Genomic DNA, 27,560 nt, shown 5'->3' with positions numbered 1-27,560 from the left:
AAGAAAAAAAAGTTTTTATTATTTAAAGTTCTTAAAACAATAAATGGTGAATCTACATGTATTCTTCTTGTAAACATTTGATCAATACATTTTGTCTTTCATTACTTAATCTAGGAAGTATACTAACCTAATAAAGGAGGTAATTTGATGAATGATATCAAATAGCCACCAAGAACTGAACCAAAAAATAAGACGTAGAGTGAGAAGAAGTTTCCTCCGGGTAAGGCATAGTCCTTAAATAATGCTAAAAGTATGCCAAATGTTATACCACAGAGAAACAGGAACTGAAAATATCTAGCAATCACTCCATGTGGTGGACACATAAATGTAAACTTAAATCTATCCCAACAGTTTGGATTCTCTGGTAAAGGGTGATACTTTGTTCTGCATGGCATGCATAAGTTGTGACAAAATGTCCTACATCCATGACATTTCCTCGCGCTCTCTTGCTCTGTCTCTTCATTATCCTCTTCCAAAATAACGCCATTCATATTATCTGTTGTGTCGGTTTCTTTAAGCATTAAAGCTTCTTTGTGGTCCTCAGAATTTTCTGAAACAGGAAAGACTATATGAATATAAGGAGATGTTTTAAAAAACATCAATGAATCAGCAACCCAACAAATAAGCAACAAATTCAGGAAAATCTTAAAGACAACTCCATACTTGTTTGTTACTGTTCATCCGTGCAAGGTAGAGTAAAGTACAAAGTTATTCCAACAATAAGAAAAGATATACTGGTCATTTTAGTTAGGACAGGACAAGAAAACTCACCTTACTAGATTATTTCGATATGAATTACTGGTTCATTTAGATTAAATGATTTATCTACCAAATTTCTGGTCCAATAATAGGCAGGATGTAAAACTTCAACAAGAAAATATAATTCACAATTGCTTATAACTTTAACAATCTTGTGCAATCAGCAATCCCACATTGATTTTTCTTTAAGACGTTTTACACAGTCAATTCTGATATGCTGTATCAAAATGTGCAAAGAATACCATCATTTGTTTTTCAAGACATTTCAGTTTGAAACATATATATGTTTATTTTAGACCATGTAGACAGATTTCCCCAAATTTAATGCCATATAACAGATTGTGCATGCTTAAACACATGTTTGATATATATTTCTAATACTTTCAAATTCACATATACACCAATCTCGAGTTTTTTTTTATTAAAGAAGTACACCAGATGACCATGTAGTCAATGAACAAAGCGATGTGATAGAAAAATCAGTTTTGACTGTGACTAATAACATATATCTAAGCTAGGCGACAGGAAATTTATGGGAAAAGGGCGCAAATTCAAAGTCGTCTATTCTCTTTGATAAGATTAGCTAGATTTTATTGTTTATTTTTGCAACCTTGTGAACAACCGAATAAGTTTGGATAGATTAATTTCTACTTTTCAGACTTTTGCCTCTGTATGTATAACTGGGATAACTATAATTACAGCATTTACTGTTAATTTATATATATGTCTCTGGATATGTTATATTGGATAAGATATTCAATCTAATCATAACAATAATAAATAGGGGGGGTTGAAACTTACACACGGACAGATTCCATGCAGTACAGCTCTTGACAGCTGGGAGGGAAATGTTTGATTTATAAAGTAACGACATTTTTGTCAATTAGTGATGTCTTCTTCTTATCGTTTCATCCCTTTCTGTCCCGTTTCTCTTATAAATTTCACCGGTGTGCTTGATGTCATCAATACGTGTGCACGTGTTTACACACATTTCGTATTTACATCACGTGACAAAATGTTGTCCGTAACTACAGCATACGGGCACCGAATTCCTGTGTCGGAAATAATTTAGCCACCATTTTGTTAAAGTGAACTAGAACAGTAGAGGAAAACAAAGGAATAATTGATAACCCTTTATTGACAACACAGAACGCGATTGCATACAGCCTCAGGGGATTATTTAGAAAAATGAATACATAATTAGAAATGGCTATAACATGATAATCTTTGGAAATTTTCTGTTTAATTTGCATTAGTGTTGTGATAAATGGAGGGAAAACGAGGGGTGTGTGTCGTGAAATACCTGATTCCCTTTCTCTGATACGTTGGTGGGCACAAAGGAGACTGTCACAGAGATGGAGCTTTACATAGAAACATTGACTGGTACATTCTTCGAGCTTAGAGTGTCGCCTTTTGAGACGATAATGTCTGTGAAGGCAAAAATTCAAAGGCTCGAAGGTAGGTTCCAAGGGTCATTTTATGCAGTATGGTCATGATTTCTCAGAATAATAAGAAATATGTGTACTAATTTTTTACATGTGTATGAAGATAATTGTATAAGATATGGAGAACAAAGAAAAACAGGTGCAAGTCAACTGACCTGGGACAATAGCAGGGGGACATAACTCAAGACAACATTCCATTCTCAATCCAAAATGTTATATTTGACACTTCTTAAGAATGGGCAAAATATAGATATGAAACACTGGCCTGGTTTGATAAAATTATTAATAACAAATAAAATTCATAAAGATAAGAAGACATGATATTTTAATTTTGTATAAGTTTGAGATGTTTTTTGGAAAGCGTTATACTATTTACATTATTTATGTACAAAACGTACATGTATTGAATAATTTGAGAACCTATGTGTCCAGCTACTTTTATTCTTAGTTATTCATGAACAATTAAACATGCATGCACAGTTTGTCCATTAAGATTTATACTATAGGAAATCTTCCAACAATTATATTAAAAATGGTTAAACTGTAAACAAAGTGAAAGAAATATAAAAAATTGTGTTATTGTATAAAAGTGTAAAAAAAATATAATTCACCATGTAGACTATTCATCCTTGTAAATATATTGCTTAAAACAGGATAATATCAATATACTTGTAGTTAATCATTTATTAACATTAATGATCAATTATTCAGATTGTTCATTCAACATGAATAAGCTGTATTATCTCGAGGTGTTCCTTTAGGATATTCATTTAGCATTATGATTGTCTGTATAGAAATTGAATTACATGTACATGTAACAATACTTTTTATCTTTGATAAATTAATAACAAATTGTTCCAAAACTTGTATTCTGTCTTCAAAGGATTATTTAGAGAAAAGGAAGAAACATAATTTTTCAATATGAAATTACAATACATGTACATGAGTATATGTATATGTATATATGACCAAACTGTTTTGTGTATAGATAAGATTTTTAAAAAATTGTATTGGCCGGTAAAACAAAAATTTCTGGTCATAATTTGTCTTACCTAATAAAACTTGCTAACTTCAAGACCTAAGTATAAATGTATAAGCTTGCACATATGCATGAAGTTGTCACAACATTATTAGGTAATGCTTCGTCTTCTGATTAGAATCATGGCAATAAAAAATTCTGACAAATTTTAGTTTCCTTTTTAAATGCAACCTTGTAAATGTGAAGTTATTTTATGTATATATGAGATAGCAAATTATTTAGATAATGGTTTTCTGAAGCTTTTTATTCTATTGCAAACACAACAGAGTCAGACCATCAATATTTTGTTAAATTACATTGAAACATGAATGGAAACCTTAAAAAAATTTAAAAAATCAACCTGTTTTGGTGCTGATTTTTATGAAACATAAATTGACCTAAACAAGTTTGTTTTTTTTCATTTTTTGATTTAAAAAAGACCAAAATTGGAAAAATGACTAAATTGTAAAAGCTGCAATGTACATGTACAATTGTTCATGATATACTGTATAGCGGGTTATTTTTGCAGGGTGTAAATTTTCGCTTATTTTCGCAGATAGAATAAAATAGCCAAAATAAATCTGCCAATTTAAAAGTGTACATGCAAAGGTATTGATGAGAGTTATGAATCTGCCAAAATATTCTGTATACCTTATTAAAAAATAACCCACTATACAGTTATATATAAGGATGAATCAAACAGCACATCTGTTAGAGTTGCCTGCATTCAAATTTATAGTCCTATTTTCATAAAATGGATATTACAAATCTGACATGTATATTACAGGAATACCAATAGCTCAACAACATCTGATTTGGCAGTCTATGGAGTTAGAGGATGACTACTGTTTACATGACTATAGTATCCATGATGGAGCCACACTTAAACTAGTCCTAGCAATGAGGGGAGGACCCATCAACACAAGGAGAAGTGAGTCTCATCATATGATTCTCTGTTTCATATAAATTTATTCAGACTTTTCACTTTCTCCACCAAATGTTACAAATTCAATACATGTAGCTGAAACATTTTGCTGATGTGCTGCTTGAAAATTGCTTGTCTATTTAATGTCTCACTACATCCCACCCTAACAATTATATTTTTTTCTTAAAAGCTTCCTGTTGTGAATATGCATTAAATAATTCCCACTGGGAGTTAAGCTACATCAAACATGTACAATTATAGCAACACTATCATCTTCATTAGTTAATTATTTTTTCTCAGTCACACAAGAAAGTAGTCATTTTTATAGAGGGCATACAAAAAACAGAGGAAGGCAAAAACTAGAATACATGTACAGTATGATGCCACAATTCTGATGGAACACAAACTATTTTATCTGGGAAATGAGGTATTCTTTGAATCAAATATATATATCTCAAAAAACTAGCACAGAGGCCCAGATTTCTCTCTTTGTACAATGTATGTCAAAAACACACCAACTGCATACACTAGATAATATTTTATAATCCTTAATTATATGTCTTCCAGTACAGCCATTTCCCATAATATTTTGGGAGGCATATTATCTCTACAATTTTCAATTCAGGTATAAAAAAATCATTTATTTATTAGACATGATTATTATGTCAAGATCTAGAGAAAACCCTAGTTTTGTAAAACTTTAATTAGTTCTGTCCTTGTTCATGTTGTAAAGACTTTTTATACGACCGCAAAATTTGAAAAAATTTTCGTCGTATATTGCTATCACGTTGGCGTCGTCGTCTATGACGTCGTCGTCGGCGGCGTCGTCGTCGTCCGAATACTTTTAGTTTTCGCACTCTAACTTTAGTAAAAGTGAATAGAAATCTATGAAATTTTAACACAAGGTTTATGACCACAAAAGGAAGGTTGGGATTGATTTTGGGAGTTTTGGTCCCAACATTTTAGGAATTAGGGGCCAAAAAGGGCCCAAATAAGCATTTTCTTGGTTTTCGCACTATAACTTTAGTTGAAGTTAATAGAAATCTATGAAATTTTGACACAAGGTTTATGACCACAAAAGAAAGGTTGGGATTGATTTTGGGAGTTTTGGTTCCAACAGTTTAGGAATTAGGGGCCAAAAAAAGGGCCCAAATAAGCATTATTCTTGGTTTTTGCACAATAACTTTAGTTTAAGTAAATAGAAATCAATGAAATTTAAACACAATGTTTATGACCACAAAAGGAAGGTTGGTATTGATTTTGGGAGTTTTGGTCCCAACAGTTTAGGAATAAAGGGCCCAAAGGGTCCAAAATTAAACTTTGTTTGATTTCATCAAAAATTGAATAATTGGGGTTCTTTGATATGCCGAATCTAACTCTGTATGTAGATTCTTAATTTTTGGTCCCGTTTTCAAATTGGTCTACATTAAGGTCCAAAGGGTCCAAAATTAAACTTAGTTTGATTTTAACAAAAATTGAATCCTTGGGGTTCTTTGATATGCTGAATCTAAAAATGTACTTAGATTTTTTATTATTGGCCCAGTTTTCAAGTTGGTCCAAATCGGGGTTCAAAATTAAACTTTGTTTGATTTCATCAAAAATTGAATAATTGGGGTTCTTTGATATGCCAAATCTAACTGTGTATGTAGATTCTTAATTTTTGGTCCCGTTTTAAAATTGGTCTACATTAAAGTCCAAAGGGTCCAAAATTAAACTAATTTTGATTTTAACAAAAATTGAATTCTTGGGCCTCTTTGATATGCTGAATCTAAACATGTACTTAGATTTTTGATTATGGGCCCAGTTTTCAAGTTGGTCCAAATCAGGATCCAAAATTATTATATTAAGTATTGTGCAATAGCAAGAAATTTTCAATTGCACAGTATTCAGCAATAGCAAGAAATCTTCAATTGCACAGTATTGTGCAATAGCAAGAAATCTTCAATTGCACAGTATTGTGCAATAGCAAATATTTTCAATTGCACAGTATTGCACAATAGCAAGAAATATCTAATTGCACAATATTGTGCAATAGCAAGAAATTCCAATTGGATTTCAATTGGAGTTATCTTTCTTTGTCCAGAATAGTAGTTGAATCAACTTAAATCATTGTTTTATACAATATACAATGTATATTCACTTTTACTACCAACTGATAGATTAAAACAATCTTTACCATTCAGTAATAACAAGCACTTTTTTTACATTTTAATATTTTATGATGTATTTAAATGAGTAGTTATTGTTGCAAACTTCATTAGAAATTTGAATTGAGATCAGTTTTGAAATAAGGGAAAGGGGGATGTGAAAAAAAAATTGGGGGGTCAATTTTTTTCATTTCAGATTTCATAAATAAAAAGAAAATTTCTTCAAACATTTTTTTGAGAGGATTAATATTCAACAGCATAGTGAATTGTTCAAAGGCAAACATATTTTTTTTAAGTTCATTAGACCACATTCATTCTGTGTCAGAAACCTATGCTGTGTCAACTATTTAATCACAATCCAAATTTAGAGCTGAATCCAGCTTGAATGTTGTGTCCATACTTGCCCCAACCGTTCAGGGTTCAACCTCTGCGGTCGTATAAAGCTGCGTCCTGCGGAGCATCTGGTTGGTCCTGTTTTCAAATAGGTCTAAGTAGTCCAAAGGGTCTAAAATTAAACTAAGTTTGATTTTAACAAAAATTGAATTCTTGGGGTTTTTTTATATGCTGAATCTAAACATGTACTTAGATTTTTGATTATGGGCCCAGTTTTCAAGTTGATTCAAATCAGGATCCAAAATTATTATATTAAGTATTGTGCAATAGCAAGAAATTTTCAATTGCACAGTATTCAGCAATAGCAAGAAATCTTCAAATGCACAGTATTGTGCAATAGCTAGAAATTTTCAATTGCACAGTATTGCGCAATAGCAAGAAATCTTCAATTGCACAGTATTGTGTAATAGCAAATATTTTGAAATTGCACAGTATTGCGCAATAGCAAGAAATATCTAATTGCACAATATTGAAATTTTCAATTGCAGTTATCTTTCTTTGTGCAGAATAGTAGTTGAATCAACTTAAATCATTGTTTTATACAATATACAATGTATATTCACTTTTACTACCAACTGATAAATTAAAACAATCTTTAGCATTCAGTGATAACAAGCACTTTATTTTACATTTTAATATTTTATGATGTATTTAAATGAGTAGTTATTGTTGCAAACTCCATTAGAAATTTGAATTGAGATCAGTTTTGGAAAAAGGGAAAGGGGGATGTGAAAAAAAATTGGGGGGGGGGGGGGGGGGGGGTAAACTTGTCTCATTTCAGATTTCATAAAAAAAAAGAAAATTTCTTCAAACATTTTTTTGAGAGGATTAATATTCAACTGCATAGTGAATTGCTCAAAGGCAGAAAAAATATTTTAAGTTCATTAGACCACATTCATTCTGTGTCAGAAACCTATGCTGTGTCAACTATTTAATCACAATCCAAATTTAGAGCTGAATCCAGCTTGAATGTTGTGTCCATACTTGCCCCAACTGTTCAGGGTTCAACCTCTGCGGTTGTATAAAGCTGTGCCCTGCGGAGCATCTGGTTTATGCTGATTTGTTGAAAAATTGATTGTTGATATTTATACCCTAGCAGAAAAAAAGGCTAAATTAAGTGAGATACACAATTAAGTTATATGAAATAAATATGTAATGGTATCAATAAACCAATTTTTCAAGACGTTTTGGCCTTAACATCTTTTAAATGATTGAAATATGTAATGTTTTTTTTTATACAATTATATAAAGTATGTTCCTTATTGGAATTTTGAAAACAAGGAAATAAATATTTGTTACTGACTTTCTATTTACATTTGTTTATACACGACTTCAATCTTTGATACATTAAATCCTTTATGTTTTAGTTCCCATGGAAGATCCAACACTCAGGGAAATGGCTGAATATGTGGAAGCCAACAGAGATGAAATATGGGAGAAGGTACCAGGAAATAGACAGGTTACATTACTTGTGTTCAGAGAGGGTGACCAGTTGAACTTTTTCCGTGTAGTTGATAGAGGAGATGGAACACTCACTCCGTTGTCCGAGTCTCTCAGGTATGTAGGTCATCTGTATCAGATATAAGTTATATTTTGATACCAGTCTTATAGTGAAAGATTACAGGTGTATATACATGTATCATCAGGTAAAACTAATGCTTCAGATCTGAAGTAGATTATTACATATTAAATGATAAAGCTTTCTTCGGTCAGAATTTTCATACTTGCTACATCACAAGTTTTTGATAACCAATCTTGATAAAGTCTAACTGTTTAAAAAAGTACTTTATTTTAATAATATTGTATACATGTATATGTTTTTATGTCCCCTTATATGGACATGACGATTAAGGTTTTAGAGACTTGACAACAAAATTGATAAAACCATCAATATATTTTTGTTGTGTATTTATAGATCAAAGGTCAATCTTTGCTTTGTGTATACATTATCAGATGTTGAAAATAATCTTCAATTACCTTTTAAGAAAACATGTAATTATATATTGTTTAGGGGCCAGCTGAAGGACGCTTCTGGGTGGGGGAATTTTTTGCTGCATTGAAGACCTGTTGGTGACCTTCTGCTGTTGTCTGTTTTTCTATGGTCGGGTTGTTGTCTCTTTGACACATTCCCCATTTCCATTCTCAATTTTATATTGTAATGTAATGAACATTTATTTAGATAGAATTGAATTGCTGAAAATAATTTTTTGAAACATGTATATTTTAGTGGTGCCTCCATGTACAACTTCAATGATGAAGAAGAAGATGATGACACCCCTCCAAAAGAAAAGGTGGAAGAAAACGAACAACTGAAAGAAAAAATGAAAACTCTTCGAGGAAAAATGGAAAAATTAACTCTTAAAAAGGTATATTATTGTTAGAATGTGTGGCACATATTCATGACATTGCCTCTTAAAGAAGTATTCAAGTAAAGGATTTATTCTTCCTTCTCAGATGTGTTTAAGCTATTTAATAGTGGTATGGGGTAATTTTACTACATTAATAGTCACAGTTTCAGCCTTCACGCTTAACTTTTGAGTCCACAGAAGCTCAATATTTTGAAAATTTTAGTTGGATTCTGTTGGTTTGCAGAGAAGAATTTTACAAGCCAATGCTGTAGGACTTGTGGTTAAGCTTGAAGACTGCAGTTTAATTGGGGTATTGCTGAATTATATAACATTGATGGATTCAAAGTTACAATTTTGATCAGATTTATTATTCATGTGTGTGACTATTGACACATTCTTAACTGAAACTGAAAGTTATAAATAGTCATACTAAACTATTGTCTGTTTTACTAGTAGAAGTATAACAAATTGTGTGTGTATATACCTTAAATAGGCCATACAAGATGTCGTAACAAAAAGTACTACAGCCAAAATATTTGTTAACAATCATATCCTAATTTAAATAACTTTCAATGAGAAATAAAATTCAACCAGGAATGCTGATTATCAAAATAACCATTGTCATTATAGTGGTACAAAAGAATGAAAATTGAAATGTTTTACAACACAGTATTCATATAATCAATGTTTTTCTGTTAAACTTGTGTTGGGTTCTTTTTCTTCAATACATGTATTTCATTTAAAGTATGTTTTGCATTTCAGCCTAGAAAAAAGCCCCGCCCACCTTCTACAGGTCACTCAACTAGGTTACGACATGTTCCAGGTTCTGGACGAGCTCTTGGACATTTAAATAGAAATATGTGCCTCCCTCCAGTTGGTCATACCCGCCATTCTCCTCTTACCCTGGATGATAGGACTAATATAACAGAACCATTGTCTTTATCTTCTTTCGGTGAACAAAGTCGAAGTGCCAAATCCTCAAGAAGTGGTAAATTAGTGGATAATACTGAGTGTTTGAGTAGACTAAGTCATACATTAGCTAGTGTGAAAGAAAATTCTAGTGTAAAGGAAGCTATTACGGATATTAAAGATAAAGAAGGACAGTTTCAAACTGCTGCTCTGCCTGAGAAAACTGTTGATAAAAGTCTGTCAAAACCAGAAGAAAATATATCAAAATCAGACTCAGAGAAGTCTTTAAGTGAAACAAAAACTGAGGAAACACTGCCAACCACAAGTTCTCCTTGTAAAAAGGATTCTGTGCTCTCTGCAAGTTCTCTTTCCAAAAAAGATTCTGGGCTCTCTGTAAATTCTCTTGGCAAAAAGGATTCCGTGCCTACTTCTAGTTCTAGTAAAAAGGATACTGGAAGTGATAATTCAAAGGACACTAACAAACCTAGCACATCTAAAGCAAAACAACTTCTCAAAAATGATCTAACAATAGAAAATTTAAAAGAAGTGTTAGGTAGACCAAATACTTCTTCTAGAGATTTAATGTTAGAAAGTTTACAAGAGACCTTTGGAAGGCCCACAACGTCTTCCAGATATAAAGGACTAGAAAGGAGAAAGGAATTTACATTAGAAAGTTTAAGTACAAGTGAAGCAAGAGCTATGTCAGGACTCTTAAGGCAAGCTTCTCTTGAAAAAATTGGTTCTTCACGTATAGGTAATTTTACTGGTAGTAAATCACGTTTGGGTAACTACAATATAGGATCGACGGTTCAGGATGGCAGAATAACAACTCCAGAAGGAAGACTTGTGGTGAGTTTTACCATTCAAGAAATTGAATATCTTTATATCCCAGTCACTTGTTAAAATCTTGCTGATGTTTGAAGACACCAGACTTGCCATTGTAAATAAGAGAAAAATATATCATGTATAAATACAAAATGTAGCAGCCAGATGCATGAATTTTTTCAATGAATTACTTAAAAGGCAATTCCAGTGGCAGTGTATTTGATCTGATACAGGGAAATACACAAAGCCTGCTAGAATTATTTTTTTTTAATTCATACAGTTTTATTACAGCTTTCTTGCATTTTGTAGCTAAATACGTTCATGCCATAAAACTTAACATTTTCTCTTGTTCCATTCATGTATGTTTTTTCATTGAAATTTAATAAGATTGTTTTACTCAGTCGCAGGTGTCAATCAGAAATAAATGTTTTGGGGCTAGCTAGTGATATAAAATTTCTGTCAAATTCACAACAGTGTAATTTACGAGGTGCCAAATTATCAATAATAATACTGACTGATTTATTGAGTGTGACCATCATATATTTAATTGGTCAGTTGTGTTAATTGCTACATTTATGGATGTAAATTTTTTATTTTTATCTTCAATTATTAAGAAAACATACATTTTATGTAATACAATGTGAATTATTTGGCGTTTCAATCAATGCTTGGCAGTTGTCAATGTTGACAGAAATTATCACTAAATATGTCAATCTATCATGTAAAGACCATTATTGAGTGATTTAATACTTCTTTCTACTAAACATGCATTACTACACAGAAGTCTACATGTATCAACAGAAATGTTTCATATACATCATTGTGGGACATTCATGATGATTTCAAAATGTATATGTATTAATATTGAAGATAAGAATATCTACAGTTAATTGTAACCATTTTAATTCTGTTCATCTATGATTCAAGGTTTTAATAAATTAATATGATAAATAGAATTCAATAAAATCTATACAATTCACCAGGGTTTCCCCTGGGTCAATTATTTTTTCTCTTTCGCCAAAACAATATATTTTTCGCCTCTTTATTATTTTTTTCCCCCTAGTAACACATATATATATATATATATATATATATATCTTTTTAAATTTTCCTTTTTTTCCAGCCCCCCTTAAATAAGATGAGTTTGACCCATTGCTGTCTATGACTATTCAAACTTGTCTTAGAGTCTACATTGTACTGAATAAATACTAAACATTTAAATTACCTTTTCTGATCATCATTAAAATGTAAAACTATGCTTGAAACACGTGTGTCACTGAAAAGACTTTAAAGTACCCACTCAAATCAATTATCGATATCAAAGTTAATTGATAAAGTTTTAAATCAGAGACCTTTCTTGCTTTTGTACATTTTTCGTCATAACAGTTTTCTTTTCTGGACTATCATTAAAAGAAGGAGAGGAGTCGTCAAAATTTGCATCAAACACCTACGTCGCAAAGTGGTTATAAATCCTCTTTGTGACATGTGACGGGCGCCATTTAACCATATCATTTTGTCATATAATACAATCAACACCTTTATTAATTAGTCCTTTGATGCCGATAGCTATAAAATGCAATCAGCTGATTATTGATTTTCTGTCAAAATCTTAACGAGTTCATAGTGAATTCCATGTATTGTCAAGTAAAGTACGAAAACCCGAAAAAGTAAATAAACAAGATGGTTGAAAATAAATTGTTATATATATTTCTATCGCCAATGACGAATTTTAATCGCCACAATTATTATTTTTTCGCAAATTGCGAAAATGGTGACTGCCAGCGGGAAACCCTGCAATTCACAACCAGATTGTTGTAATTGAATTTATAATGTTTTGTATATTTATACTAGATTGTAATAATATGCACTATGTTAGTATGTACTTTTTTGTGCCATTCATATAAAAAGAGAATATTTATTATTACAGTCAGCAAGATTACAGCGTGTTGCTAGTAGTCGAGATGGTCGTTTATTGTCTCCGTCCCACCGACTTCCTCCTGTCAAATCTAAAAAGAAAGCTGCTAAAAGATGCTTTGTCTGTGCTAAAAAGACCGGTTTAGCAACAAGTTATATTTGCAGGTAAAAAGCTATGATAAAACACTCTGTAATCTAGGATAACATCACATGTTCAAAATCCCATCCTATTTAAATGATATCAACACCAAGTTCTGACAGTGCAAATTGAAGTGATTTCAAAATAATGTTCTAGACACAAAATAATGCTATTACATTTCCCAAGTTATAACAATGTCTAAGTAGCCAAGAGCTTAGAATTAATTCTTCTATTCTGATAATAATTACATTAATGAAACATCTGTCTCAAAATTAATAAAGATGTGTAATATTAGTTGTGTTACTGAAATCTTCAAAACAGAAAGTAGCATTGTTATATACCAGAAAACTGTGCATGGACACAAGATTACTTTTCAGTCATATAGAGTTTTGTAAGTCTTGTAGTATCTAACAGTTCCTCATAAGCTAGTTTGTTGTCAAACATAAATATAAAACATTAAAAAACATATTTTTGTTTTTTTTATAATTTTCAACCAGATTTTCAATTAAACTGCATGGTATTTCTGTTGTCATTTTATTTGAGATGTTAAAAATATAAACTTGTAATAAACATGATAAAGAGGCATAGTTTGAAAAAATGTGTTACTGAAAAAATATTTCTATTTACAAATGTACATGGTCAAAGGGGAGATAATCAGATTGTCTTTCTTTTTCAGGTGTGGTAATAATTTTTGTGCTACTCATCGTTATGCAGAATCCCATGAATGTACCTTTGATTACAAAACAGAAGGAAGAAAGTTACTAGAGCAGAGTAATCCAGTAGTTAGTGCTCCCAAATTACCCAAAATTTAACTCAGGATTGATATTAGCTCTTCATTTTATAAACAGTGCTTAACCACAAAACCATATCGTGGCATACACAATATGGATTAGTTGTTGAAATATTTTGTTTTTGGAGTGATTAAAGTGTTGTTGTTCAGGACTGTGATAGAATAAATACTGTAGTTCAGTCTTTCATTTTCATCTCTTATAAAGGGAAACATTTTATCTGATAAATCATTATTTTATTCAATATTGACTTTTTTGTTTAATGAAAACTTGATTGTTTTAACCCTATTTGTTTTAAAAATACAAATTTTTTGCTTTGCTTTATGAATTTTTATAATTGTTGAATAAGTTTTAGACTTAGAAGAATACAATATTATTTTTAAAGAAAAATCTTGTTTTATTTACAAGGTGATAAATACAAGTTACTATTGTATTATGTTATGTTATGTGATAGAAATTTTATAACCTCATTAAATTTCAGGAGATAATCAGCAGTTTTGTTAGAGAATGAAAACCTCTTTAAAATTCTTGCCTTTTTCTAGGTTTCAAAACTTTACTGATTTACTGCCTGAGAAATGATATAATAAGTTTATATTTATACATTTATAGATTTTATAAGCAGTATGTACATTTTATAAGGAGATTTTCACCGTACAACTTTTATTTTCTGTATTTAAAAATATTATACAGTTATTGTAAAATTGAATTTTCAAGATAATTTTTATCAGTTATTTGACTTTATCAGTAATTTAGGTTAGAAAATGCTGATCTTGATAAGAATTAGCAGATAATGATAATTTGTGATGAGTGTGTTCATTTATACATGTAGATTGGAAAGGATATATGAGATTATTTTACTCTAGCCAAAATCTTTGCTGATCATGGTTTAATTCTATTCAATCTTTTTCATGACACAAGCAAAATTAGTGTTGCATGATGAATGGACAGCTCAAAAAATGAAGTGGTATATCAAAATAATTCTTTTTTATTTAAGGGTGTTGTTTGAGAAAAATATTTCTTGTTTGACATTCAAAGATTTTTATATAAAATATAAGAAATAAAACAGATTTCGATGATTTAAGAAAATTGAGATATAAGTTAGAAATTATAAAATATTTATTGGGTTTGGTCAAATTAATTTTGTTTAAATACAGTACATGATAATGTTTTGAAATGTACATACTGCTGCTGAATAATATCGCAATATATATTTTTAAAACAGAATTTACAAGAAATACTAAATATTTAATGATACAATTTCTAGCATTGCAAATATGTGCAAAATTAATTACAAAATTATATATGATGATAGCTTTCATTTGAATTTATTTGGAATGTTATATTATATTGTGTTGCTCTGAAGGCAGGCTATCTTCAAACATTCCAATATACATGTCTAACCATACTTTATTGAGTCTAGATTTATTGTCCATCACTATGTTTCTTACGTATTCCTGTTATATATAATATAAGGGTAGCTTTAATGAAATTAGACTATTTTGTGGTGCAAATATTAACATTTTCATGTTTATAACAAATGGCAAACCTAAACATTTTCTGTGATCAAACTTGTTTACATTTTTGTTGCACTTAAGTTTTTTGGTTTTTTTTCTGAATAATTTTCAGTTTTGTGAATTTTTCCTCGAATTAGAATATTTCATTTATTGTAATAGCAATGCTTTAAATAGATATACACAATTTTTATAGATCATAACATGAAATTTGGGTATGTTATTTATTTATTATAAATTGATATAGAATATTAGAGCCATATCTTATATGGAATTTCAAAAATGAAGATCGTGAAATATAATTTTTCATTTTTGTAATTCCAATGGTGCTATATCAAGTAATCTACTTATTTTTTTGATTTGAGGAATAATTTGTTGATATATTAATAGGTAGCTGATGTGTTCCTATGTTAGGGGCTGTTCTGTATGCTAGTATTACATGATTGGATGGCTGTGAGATTTTGTTGTTTTAGTTTGTGTATGTCTGTTGTTACTGTTATGACCACATTAATCATGTTCAGACAACTGTTTAAGTTAGGTGCTACAAAATCATGCTATAAATAATTTTACATTTTTTTGACAGATATAAGCTTCAGTATACTAAAAAATACTATTAAACAGTATAAACTTTATTTTAATACAATTAAACAGTGTAAACTTCATTTTAATTGATTTATTATCTGTTTAGTTTAAAGTTTTGCTGGGTCTGAAATACTATGTCTTAAGAGATCATGAATTTGTTATTGGTCAAAGGGAAATAACTCATGCAACTTTAAAACATGAGAAAATTTATGAAATTATGAATAATCATAATAAAAATCATTTGTTAGCTGTATTTTGTAGCATCCTAACCATTACAACAGTAAATTATACTCTCTCTCATTGTGAGTTAATAATGCAGTGATTGTAAATTGTGCACTGATAACTGAGTGTGAATAAATAAATTCTTTAATTTGTAATGGTTGTTACTTTATTGCCTCCCTTAGAAATTGCTTGTTTACTGTATTTAACAGTTTAACTCTGCATGTTCATGTTTTCAAAAAATCATTTTTTCATGCATAAAGAAAAAATTGTATTTTTCTATATTTGATTTCATGGTTTTGCCAAAGTTTACACACAAGCCTATTGAAAATTTGTACAGTGTTGAACATGTTAATTTTTGGTTATTCTATATCTACAAAATCCATAAAAATCAGTTACCCACAAATAATAAAGAATCCATTGTCATTCTTAATTTAAAGTTATTTTGTTGTTCTCACTACTATGTGATTGTGCAAGCTTGACAATATTAATTAACTATTTGAGAGAAGTTAACTACCATTACTATTTTTAAGATACTACTAGGGGAGTTTGTATTTAATATTTATTTGATTTGATGAAATAATGCAATAACTTTTTTTTAAATGACTTGCAATAAGAATAGCATGTACCAGTTTATAGATACAAAAATAAATCAACTGTATGTTTTAAAAATTAATTCAGTTTTTAAAGTTAAAAATTTTATCAGTTTAATATTGACAAATCTCGCTTGTCAAGGAAATAAAAATTCAAGCCTCCAGGAAATAAATCAGAAGAATTGACCAGCATATTATTATCACAAAACTAAACCAAAGTGACCCATGTATTAAAACTACAACAATGTGACCAAGTTCTAACTTTCAGTCTCAGAATTACTACAACATCTCTGAAAGAATATTACTTTCTTAGCCTGGAAATCATGCAAATAAGCCTTGCTAAGTTAATTTTAGGGACCCAACTACAAAATTTAAACCAAAACAAAAATAATCTTCTACAGTGAAGCTCAGTCATTTTGTCTGTAATTATGATCTTCAATGGACATTTTGTTGACAGTTACTAAATGGATGTCAACAGATATATATGATGTTTTCTATAGATATATGTAGCGTAGTATTGCATTTAGTATTGTGTTTCTGCTTTTGTGAATCCAAAAATTAAATTAAAGAAGGAGACAATGAGGTAGGCCTAATTTCTAAATAAACTCATCATAGATACCAGGACTAAATTTAGTATATACGCCAGACGCTTGTTTCGTCTACAAAAGACTCATCAGTGACGCTCGAATCTAAAAAAGTTAAAAAGGGCCAAATAAAGTACGAAGTTGAAGAGCATTGAGAACCAAAATTCCTAAAAGTTTTGCCAAATACAGCTAAGGTGATCTATGCCTAATACATTGTATTTGTTTCACTCATTTGGTCTAAAACTAAAAGTTATCATATGCAAATGGAAATTTGAAATTGAAAAGCCTATATCATATTTTTATATTACTTCATTTCTTGACAACTTTACATATTTCAATAATTCAAAATACTATTTAGCCATAATTAATGCATTTTGATATTTTGCAAAAATTTTGCATCGAAGGATATCTCTAACCAAAATTAATTCAATGTTTACATGATGGACAATATAAAGCTTCACTTGTTACAGAATTTAAAATGGTTTTTAGTGTCCTTCATTTATGTTTTTGAAATAAATATTCAATCTTTGCCAAAGTCTGTCAAAAAATTTAGTATTGGGCTCTATTTAGAAGTAAATAATTTGTTGATGTAGCTTAGAAATAAGCCATGATATTGATAAACACATGCAGCTATCATAATATAAATTATATTTGCCACTGGACGATAAGCAACCGACAATCAATTATAAGATAAATTTAAGTAAAGATTGAAAGACTTTGTGAAATGGCCCTGGTGTGAAACCATTGGTAAGCATGTTATGACAAGGATGAACAGTTCTTCACAATGCTGAAAGTATCCAGCTTTAAGGTATCCAATCAAAGTATTAACTTATAATTTGTGGTGCAATTTTGATGCATTTCTCCAGTACATTGCTGTCAGCCACACTATATATATTGTGTCTACAATCGCTTTTGAAATACAATTAAAAAAGGAGGTATGATATAATTGTCAATCAATGAAACAACTATCAACCCGAGTTTAAATGATAATTGAAGAGTTCAAATGATAAACATCCCACTGTCTACATTTTATGGCCATATCATGCTTGACCCTCTATAAGCTGAGTCATTGATGTTATATTAGACACTCCTAGAAGTACATAGTTCTATGAATAGCTTTGGAAACGTATCTTAACTGGTGCAGTGATATTTCCTTGGCAAGTAACATTTTGGATATCAATATCAAATAGTCTGTATTCGAAAGTTTTGATAAAAGTTGTATAAACTTTGCTATACTTCGAACTAATGGAAATGTATAACATATTGAGCAAACTAAAATCAGTAATATATAGCATGGTAATACAAAGCAGTAGCCGGACACTGGCAGGTTGTTTCAGAAATGCCTAAAACCATAAATGTCTTAATCCTGAACAAGTATGGTTAAATTGTAAGGGGCATCTGCTTATACTTTTCATATGTGCACATAGATTTTGTGTCATGAATTAGTTCACCGTATCCTTTCTTTTTCATTACATATGGGTATTTTGAACTATTTTTTCAGTCCTTCTTTTAATTGTTTAGGTAAATATTTGAAAAACGTATGGTTCGTGTAACCGGTTTAACAGAAGCACAACTCCTTCTGCTCTATATCTATAGCTAAGGTTTACTTACCAGATGTGAGTGGAGAAGCTTCGGCCATAGTTACAGAATCTACTATGTGTTATGGTACCACCTTGTACTACGGTGTTTGTTATTTTATCCCCCGTTTTATCCTATAACTTTACTATTACACGTTTCCTTGTAATATGAGGCAAAACACAAGTAAGTTAACATAACATACATTATTTTTTTTCGAGGCCTGGAGGGATGAAATGTCACAACTGAATGTCCGTCATATTTTGACAAGTATATTAATTTATTGTGGGAATTTTATCGTGTGTGTCCATTGTTTAGCAGGTTATAAAATAAAATACATGTAGTAAAATGAATGCAGAAAACCCTCATATTTATTCTGTAATTTCTCTAGATATTGAACTGGAATTTCCCCAAAATATGAATATAGAAGATGTGGGATAAACGAGACAGCAACCTTACGGAACAAAAATCCTAAATTCTTGGTCCATTTTAAGGATTAGATGAAAACTTCCAAAACGTGAAAAGCGTTTTGTTTTCGTACTAGCCGATTCATAATAGGTAAAAATGTAAAAAAAAATACAGCAGTTGACACACATGCAGGCACTTGTCTCAGAATTTTTTTTATATATACCTTAATATTATATATAGGTGTTTAAGTACAGAGCCACGTCATATATGTAACAAAGAAACATAAAAAGGCATATAGACAAAGCACACATCAAAAAAGAAAGACAAGGAACAAACAAGCGTTCCAAGTAAAAAAGATAAACAAGAATACGAGAATATCATAAACAATAATAACAGGACGTACAAGTACCACAAGTATCCCAATTACAATAAAAACAAACAAATATTTAACAAAGAAACAAAGAAAGGCATATATCAAACTCAACAACCTCATTCGTTGCTTTCTTATTTTTGAATTTCATTTATGTATGTTAAATCCAACCCTTTAAACGACTGGAAGACTGTAAGCACTGGGACCGAATGGCCAGACCAACATGGCTCTAACGCAGAATCGCGCGCCTGGCGTTAGTATGTAATCGCCACACAGGTAGAGTTATAAAATAATTTGGTGAAAAAAAAATCAAAGACAAATGCCTGTGGTATTGGTATTATAAACTACACATAAATAACCTCACTTATGTTTTTATCTCCGCTTCAAGCAGGTGTTCTTTGCGATTAACTAGTCCACAGACTACACAACATAACATATAATCTATCTTCGTAATACTGCATATGAAGATTTTCGAATTGATTATTTTTGAAGTGGAAAAAAATATTTGAGTGTTAAACGCATAAATAACGTGATTTTGTATGGTTCTATTAACTTTGCGTTTTTCTACTCTTCACTTCCACATACGCTTATCAAACAGAGGATTTCTTATTCGATCAAAAGGACCTTCAAAAAATCTGACTGCGAATTTATTTGCTGCATCTCATCTAAAAAAGTAAAATTGAGAATGGAAATGGGGAATGTGTCAAAGCGACAACAACCCGACCATAGAGCAGACAACAGCCGCAGGGGCGGATGCAGGAATTTTCGAAAGGGGGGGTGCTAACCCAGGGCACCCAGGGCAAAGGGGGGGGGTGCAAAACATATGTCCCGATACAAATGCATTGATCGGCAAAAATAAAGGGGGGTGCGCACCCCCGGAACCCCCCCCCCCCCCCTGGATCCGCCACTGAGCCGAAGGCCACCAATGGGTCTTCAATGTAGCGAGAAACTCGCGCACCCGGAGGCGTTCTTCAGCTGGCACCTAAACAAATATGTATGCTAGTTCAGTGATAATGGACGTCATACTAAATTCTGAATTATACACAAGAAACTAAAATTAAAAATATACAAGACTAACAAAGGCCTGAGGCTCCTGACTTGGGACAGGCGCAAAATTGCGGCGGGATTAAACATGTTTTTTTTAGATCTCAACCCTCCCCCTATACCTCTAGAACTTGAAATGTTTTTTTACACTTACTCAGTGGACCTGTGGTGAGATGATTAAAGCTGTTAGTTTTCTCCTTGGCAACATCTATGTGCATTTCGGGAATGTAGTATATATTCCCAAGGGCACCAAGTGTGCCCCTTTAATAAGGACTTGTTTGTAATGCAGCAAAGTTTAGGACCAAACTCCTTAAAGATCCATATATGTTCCATTTAATAGATTGGAAAAAAAAAATATATCACATACTGTTAACTTTATGTGTTTGCTTTATATAAACTGATTTCGCGTTTTTACGAATTCGCATTTGCAACAACGCGAAAACGCTAAATTGGCCGCACTCGGCTTTTATAACTCTGATGATAGTTGTCGTATTGGCAACCACCACACATCTCCTTATTGTTCATACGAGTTGCAGTTTGAACAGATTGAAACATTCTTAGATCTTTATAAACGATAGCTTATTTCATCATGGACATTTTAAAAAAAATCGGATTCCTGAGAAAAATTTTGCTTTACGGCAATATTATAAAAAAAATCAGAATTTCTCAAGAATTGCAACTTCTGCGTATATTGTACATTTAGCCTCTGAATTCAAATACAATTTTGAATTATTGTATTCTTTTTGTATTGTCTGTAGGTTCGTGTGTTGTCCAAACAACAAAAACAATAAGATATAACATAAAACATTATAATGTCTGCTGAGCATTAGCCCAATTTCCCTCTCCTGTTAACCACATATTATTATAACTAATCCGGGCCGGCCAACACTTTGTAACTATGCTAAATTTTATTTGTATAAACTGTGTGTAAGCAAACTATAAAGTCTTTTTACGTTATAATTTTGTAATACGTCGTTTCTAAATGATCTCATCTTAGATTTATACTTAGTTGCATTAAGACTATTTTTGGGACTCACTCGTAGATTTATACTGAATCGTTTCAAAATATTGTAGGACTACAAAAGTACTAAGCCATGTGCAGATTTGATTTAAACTGCATCGCATTGAGACTATTATATATGATATCATGACTCCCATATCAGCTGACGTAGGTCCAAAGTCTGATTGTGGTTTTTATGATGATATGATGATAATTATGGACTTTGGTGTGTGATAATCTCTTATTGTCCTTCATAAAATTATAAATAATCGATCTTTTACAGAAAATAAGAGCTCATGTTCCTTGTTTTTATGCATATATACAATCCGACATTAAATAAAGAAAATTTTACTTTTCTTTGTGTGTATAGGACAGAATAATATATAGAATGTGTTAAATCTTATAAATATCTTGGACTGGTAATGTGTAACAAAATTTCGTAAAGTTCCGCGAAACCCAGTGTCTCGCCTACTTTTGCTGTTAATCGAAAGCTCATCAAAAATGAGGGAAAAAATCAATGAAAATATTCCTCTTAATACTATCTTTTGATTGTAAGAAGCTTCTATCCAAGTTTTGTAAAAATCCAGGATAGTTTAAGAATCTGATTTACTTACAGATGGCGGTATTCTGCTTTTCTGCTGTCAAATTCTCTTGACTGCTCATCTTCCTTCATCTCTGAATCCCTGTCGCTCTCTGTCGGTGCTTTGATATCTTCAGATGGTTCCAACCTTCACCAGATGTTCCGACCCTGTACCATTACAGCCTCCGGTTTGCGGGTCAGTAGAGGTGGCCAAACCTCTACTCATCAGCACTCGGCTTCCAGCTTAGATCATCTCGGCGATGCCTTAACCAGCAAGATGAACGCTCTACTATTTCCCCTAGCTGTCTTACTGCTGTAGTTCTTGTCTTTCCAACTATTCCCATTGCATGTAGCATCCTCCATACTGACTGTGCAGGAACACCTCTGCAGCCTACTTCTACTGGGAACAGCCATGCTTTCTAACCTCTCTCTCTACATGTTGTCATCAGCTCTGTGTACTTTTCCTTTTTCCGCTGGTATGCCTCTTCACATCTCTCTTCCTAAGGAACTGTCGTTCTATTGCAACTATCATCCTTGACGACTGTGACCAAACTACAATGTCTGGGCGTAGGGCTAGGGTTGTCTGTACGCATTCTGGAAACACGAGCTTCTTTCCAATGTCAGCTCCCATGTTCCATTCACTGCCCTTGTCCAAGATGAAGTGCTGTTGTAACTTTGTTGCATGTCCCGTATTTCTCTCTCTGACGAATCTATTCTGCTTTGCCTCTGTTTTTGATAGTCTCTTCTTTCTTCTCTCAATATCAAGGATCTCTGCTAGATGGTTTAGGACCTTGTCATGCCGCCATCGATACCTTCCCTGTGTCAGAGCAACCTTGCAGTCTGAAAGTATATGTGCCATAGTACCTCTTTCACCACATAACTTGCAGCTTGGTTCTTCTATCAGTCCCCACTGGTGTCAGTTTGAAGGGGAAGGAAGTGTATCGTACACTGACCTAAGCATGAATGAAATTCTGAATGGTTCCATCCGCCATAACTCTTCCCATGTGATCTTTCTTTCTTGCAAGTTCCACCACCTCATCCATGCTCCTTGACGGCTAAGCTGTACTGCTTTTGCCCTTCTTTGTTCTTCTTCTATACTGTTCTTATTTTTGACTGCACCATGCTGCTCTTCTCTTTTTGTGTTGCCTTTGACCACTGTTGGAAATGTGTCATTCCTAAGCCTTGTCTACCAGTACAGGTGTTGTAAACTATGTCTTTGTGATGAAGAATACTTTCAGCTTGATCTACTGCAGTTCTCGCTGACCATTTCCGCCCAGGACGTGTCAGTATTCCAGCCTTACTGATCTTGCTATCCGTTGAGTCTCTGAGAGTCATAACAAGTCTGATCTTTGATACCTTGTATTCCTCCAAGGTTGATGATAAAGGTAGCTGTAGTTGTGATGATCTACTGTAAAGGCATATTGCTATAAAACTTGGTGGTACTCCTAGCCATCTTCTTATATGACTGTTTATCTTTCTTTCTATAGATTCGACAGTTGATGTCATTTCATAGATCATGAGAAGCCATGTCAGTCTTGGTAACAGCCCATCTTGGTATATCCAAGCCTTAAACTTCCCAGGCAAGCCACTCTTTATCAACCTTCTTAAGCCATTCCACAACATGAGTTTGTACTGTTTTCACGCTGGTATTGTCTTTAAGGGTATCATCAAACCATTTTCCAAGTCACTTTATAGGGTTGTCTACTATTGTTGGTATTTCGTCCCCTTGGATCTTAAGCTGGAACTTCGTTGTTATCTGACCCTTTAGTATCATTGATCTTGACGTCCTTGGCTTAAATTTCAACCTTGCCCAAGTGACTACTTCTTCCAGTGCTGACAGTATCCATCTTGCTTGAATATGGGATGATGTTGTAACTGTCAGGTCATCCATAAATCCTCTTGTTGCTGGTAGAAAAATCCCTGAATCTGTCTTTGGACATCTTGTTTCTCTTTCTGCTGCCTTCATGATGATATTCATATTCATAATAAATAGTATCGGTGAGATGGTACAACCTGTAACTATTCATTTCTCTTACTTCTGTCATGATGTGGTCTTGTTATCTACAGTAAATCGCAGCTGTATTCCATCAAAATACTTTTGGACTATCTTCTTGATGTGTTCTGGAATGTGGTAGTGATCCATTGTCATCTCTATCAATTTGTGTGGTACTGATCCATATGTATTTGCCAGATCTAACCATACTACTGCCAAATTCTTCTTTCCTGTCTTTGCCTCATGTATGATTTGGATAGGAACACTTGTATGATCTACACATCCCGAAAAACCTGCAATGCCTCGATTCTACATAGATGTATCAATGTAGCTGTTCTCTATCATATACTTCGCCATCCTGTTTGCCAATACAGAGAAGTAGATTTTTCCTTCAACGATCAACAATGAAATTGTCTTAAACTGTGAGATGTCTTTTGACTCCTTTTCTATTGGTACAAAGCATCCTTCTGCTTTCTGCCAGCTTTCAGGAATGGTTCTTTTTTTCCACAGTGTTTGGAATAGCTGCCACAGTTTTCTTAGTATCTATGGGCATTTCTTGTATGGTACACCACTGTTCCCATGTGCTGATCCTGTTCTTACCTTTTTTACCACCTCACAAACTTCCTTCCATGTTGGTTCCTTTGTTTCAAATTCTATTATTGGTTGTTCTTCTTCTTCAACTCTTGGACAATATCCCAAAGGTGTCTCTCTTTCTTTGTCTGAGTGCGTTTCATGCAGATACTTCTCTACTTCTTCCTTACTACAATGCAGATGCCTTGTTCTTTCTCCACCCAACAGTGTTTTTGTTTAGTTATTTTGATTCTTAATAAAGTTTGCTCTATTTTTCGCTTTCTTCTTATTACTATTCTTGAGTTGTTCTGCCCTTCTAGTTCTTCTCAATTCCTCTCTAACACTGTCTGTAATGCAAGCTATTCCCAACTTCTCTATCTCATTGCTTTTCTTGTACCTTCGGTTTAGGTCTTTGAGCTCCTTCCTTAGATGTTTAATCTTCTGTTCTCTCCTGTTTGGCGTCTGCTTGGTGTTACTCCTTTCTTTCCTCTCCTCAACACCAAATCTCTCCTTCCCGATGTTATATACTAGTGTAGTCAGTGTTTCTATTCTCCTCTCAACACTTCCTTGGAGTGATGTTTCTAAAATAACATTACCCCTAAGCTGAGAGATTCCTTGCGCTATGGTTTGTCCTGCGTATCACCAGATAAATCAGTGCGCTGCTCTGTAACAATTCCTCGACTGCATCCAGACCTTGACTGGTGGATCTTTAAGCCTCTTTGGTTCTTGCAGACCATAGCGCAAGGAATCTCTCAGCATCAGTCACATTCCACGACAGCAGTCAAAGCTTGAATAGTGAGGAGTACTTTACACAGCAAAGGCAAGAGACATCACATCAGAAAGAAAGGATAGCATGGCCACAGATGAACAGCGAAGCCCAATGAAGAGATCTGAACGATGATTTAGGGCTAATGTAATTTTAGAAACATCACTCCAGAAATGATAAATCTGACCCCAAAAAGGAAAGATAAGTCCTTAATATACTAGTATGATATTTACAAAGATTGGAAGCAAGAGAAGCTAAATATATTTGAATACATTTTTACAAAACATTGAACAAATATGTACTCTGTGGTTAAAGTTTTTGAAATTTTGATAAATATTGGTTTTATCCGAACTATGAATGAAGATTCCCTTTTTATATCGATATTGTTATCTACATGTGTGAGTATTGGCACCGCCTTATAAACTCGCCACCAAAGTTATTGCCATCAGCTTTCAATGAATATCAAACAGGAGAGGTAATTACAACCAATTCATGGTATAATGAATTAAATTCTTTAACGAGAATAATAATTTATGCCCCATCTTTTTTGCAAAAGTATAGTGAAAACAAAAAGAGGTTGCTACAAACATGTCTCAATTTAGATTTTATTTAGCATTGAAAAACACTATGATAACAGTTTCCGTGTCGCATGGTCAACACGGCAAATAAAAATCCTATTTAAATTTCAAACTCAACTTTGAATTTAAACATTTCATTTATGTAAAAAAAACTAACAAACCCAAATACCTTTGTGTAGATTTAGACTTAAAATTAAGAGAGTTTGCTATAAAAGAATTGTTAATAGTCGAGGAAAATTGATGGTATTGTCTCGTCTCTAAGGATGGGACATGCAAGGCTTTCTCACTCAACACAGTTGAAGATGGAGCTCATTTCTTATTAACGTGTCGCACCCCTGTATAATGATATAAGAGAACGATATCTGAGGGCCCTCATGGGGTTTTTGATTATGTGATTACTTGGCCGTTTTTTTAATGATTATTTGATTATTAAGCCAAATATTTCATGATTATTTGATTACCTAGGACTGTATTTTTAGTTTATGATTATTTGATTACTAAAGATAAGCAAATATTTAATGATTATGTGATTATATTGGCAAAAAAATGGTGATTATGTGATTACTAGGACCCCCCCATGAGGGGCCTCATATCTTAATAACAGTTTTCATAAGTTGCATTGCTTGAGAAAATTGCATAACGACGGATCTTTTAATCTGGATAACAGTCAAATTGTAACATGCAATACACATTTGAATTCAGTGATTATATCTTTAAATACTTCAAAAGGGTAAAAAATATCAGAACATACATATTCTATCTTGAAATTTAAAAAAAAACCAAAATACTAGTAAATAAGTTTATGAAAATCAGATGTTGACCTGGAGTTATCCTCCTTTGTATACTGTATGGACATCATTATTGGACTGATTCTCAGTTTCCGTTTTATTCATAAACAAAATCCACATTGTTATTAACTTATCATAATTATGTTGTACTGCATTGTCTGCATCTGTAACTTGATTGATTGCTTGTAATGAGCCCTCGGAAGTAACACATTGATGACTTTTTGGAAGATAATATGTATTTCGAATCATCTTGCCTTCAAATTCCTCATTCAGCGCTTTTATTGCTGTTCTTCATCTAAAAGACAAAGTGAGGTCTCAAAATAGAGCAAAAAAGATTTAGCTATTGAATTCTTAGTATCAAATTTTCATAACCGTGTTTGGCCGTTTGCAGTTGTCTCTATTATACAGACTCGTGTAAGGAAAAAGACGTTACGGCTAACTTGCACTTCCTTAATCGCTGATTACTGGAACATTACACATGGCAAGCAATAAAAATATTTTTCACAGTCCACCTCTCATAAAAACAACTTTAAAAAATCTAACCACTTAACAAAATCTTATCAAACATTAAGAAAATGTTCAAGTGTTATCCGTCTTGATGCCGGACCTAAAACGGAGATAGAAGGAGATTACAGGGAAAGGAGGGCGGATGTCGTGCGTAAATCCGTCTATTTGTTTCTTCTTTTTATGGATTACGATAACGTGTTCTGTAAACTTTTTTAAAAGGTTTTATTACATTTACATAGAGTTGATATAATTTTTTTTTTTCATTTTTTTCTTTAAATTAAC

General features: G+C 32.4%; 2 protein-coding genes across 4 annotated transcripts in view; one reads left to right on the top strand and one right to left on the bottom strand.

Annotated features, from left to right (window-relative positions):
• Nucleotides 1-18,853, bottom strand: part of LOC143045651 (sodium/hydrogen exchanger 9B2-like) — a 48,631-nt gene extending 29,778 nt beyond the window's left edge. The window contains exons 1-2 of one of the 3 annotated variants that reach the window (XM_076218295.1): nucleotides 18,711-18,853; nucleotides 128-550 (exon numbers count right to left, since the gene is read on the bottom strand). In XM_076218295.1, coding sequence (XP_076074410.1) covers nucleotides 128-550; nucleotides 18,711-18,738 — 451 coding nt within the window. In that variant the 5' untranslated portion in view covers nucleotides 18,739-18,853. Of the gene's footprint in view, nucleotides 1-127; nucleotides 551-1,560; nucleotides 1,716-12,305; nucleotides 12,377-18,710 lie in introns of those variants that run through there. The other 2 variants (XM_076218297.1, XM_076218296.1) reach the window with 2 other exon arrangements.
• On the top strand, nucleotides 1,801-16,080 carry LOC143045650 (AN1-type zinc finger protein 4-like). Its single transcript, XM_076218293.1, has 7 exons — nucleotides 1,801-2,217; nucleotides 4,010-4,153; nucleotides 8,055-8,244; nucleotides 8,915-9,053; nucleotides 9,798-10,793; nucleotides 12,697-12,848; nucleotides 13,499-16,080. The coding sequence occupies exons 1-7, from the start codon at nucleotides 2,115-2,117 to the stop codon at nucleotides 13,632-13,634; spliced, it is 1,860 nt and encodes a 619-aa protein (XP_076074408.1). The 5' UTR covers nucleotides 1,801-2,114; the 3' UTR covers nucleotides 13,635-16,080.
• Nucleotides 18,854-27,560: the final 8,707 nt, after the last annotated feature.

Source organism: Mytilus galloprovincialis, chromosome 9 (genome assembly GCF_965363235.1).
Source record: "Mytilus galloprovincialis chromosome 9, xbMytGall1.hap1.1, whole genome shotgun sequence".
Classification (NCBI taxonomy): domain Eukaryota; kingdom Metazoa; phylum Mollusca; class Bivalvia; order Mytilida; family Mytilidae; genus Mytilus; species Mytilus galloprovincialis.
Note: the sequence above shows the minus strand (reverse complement) of the source record. Positions and strands in the feature narration are given on the sequence as shown.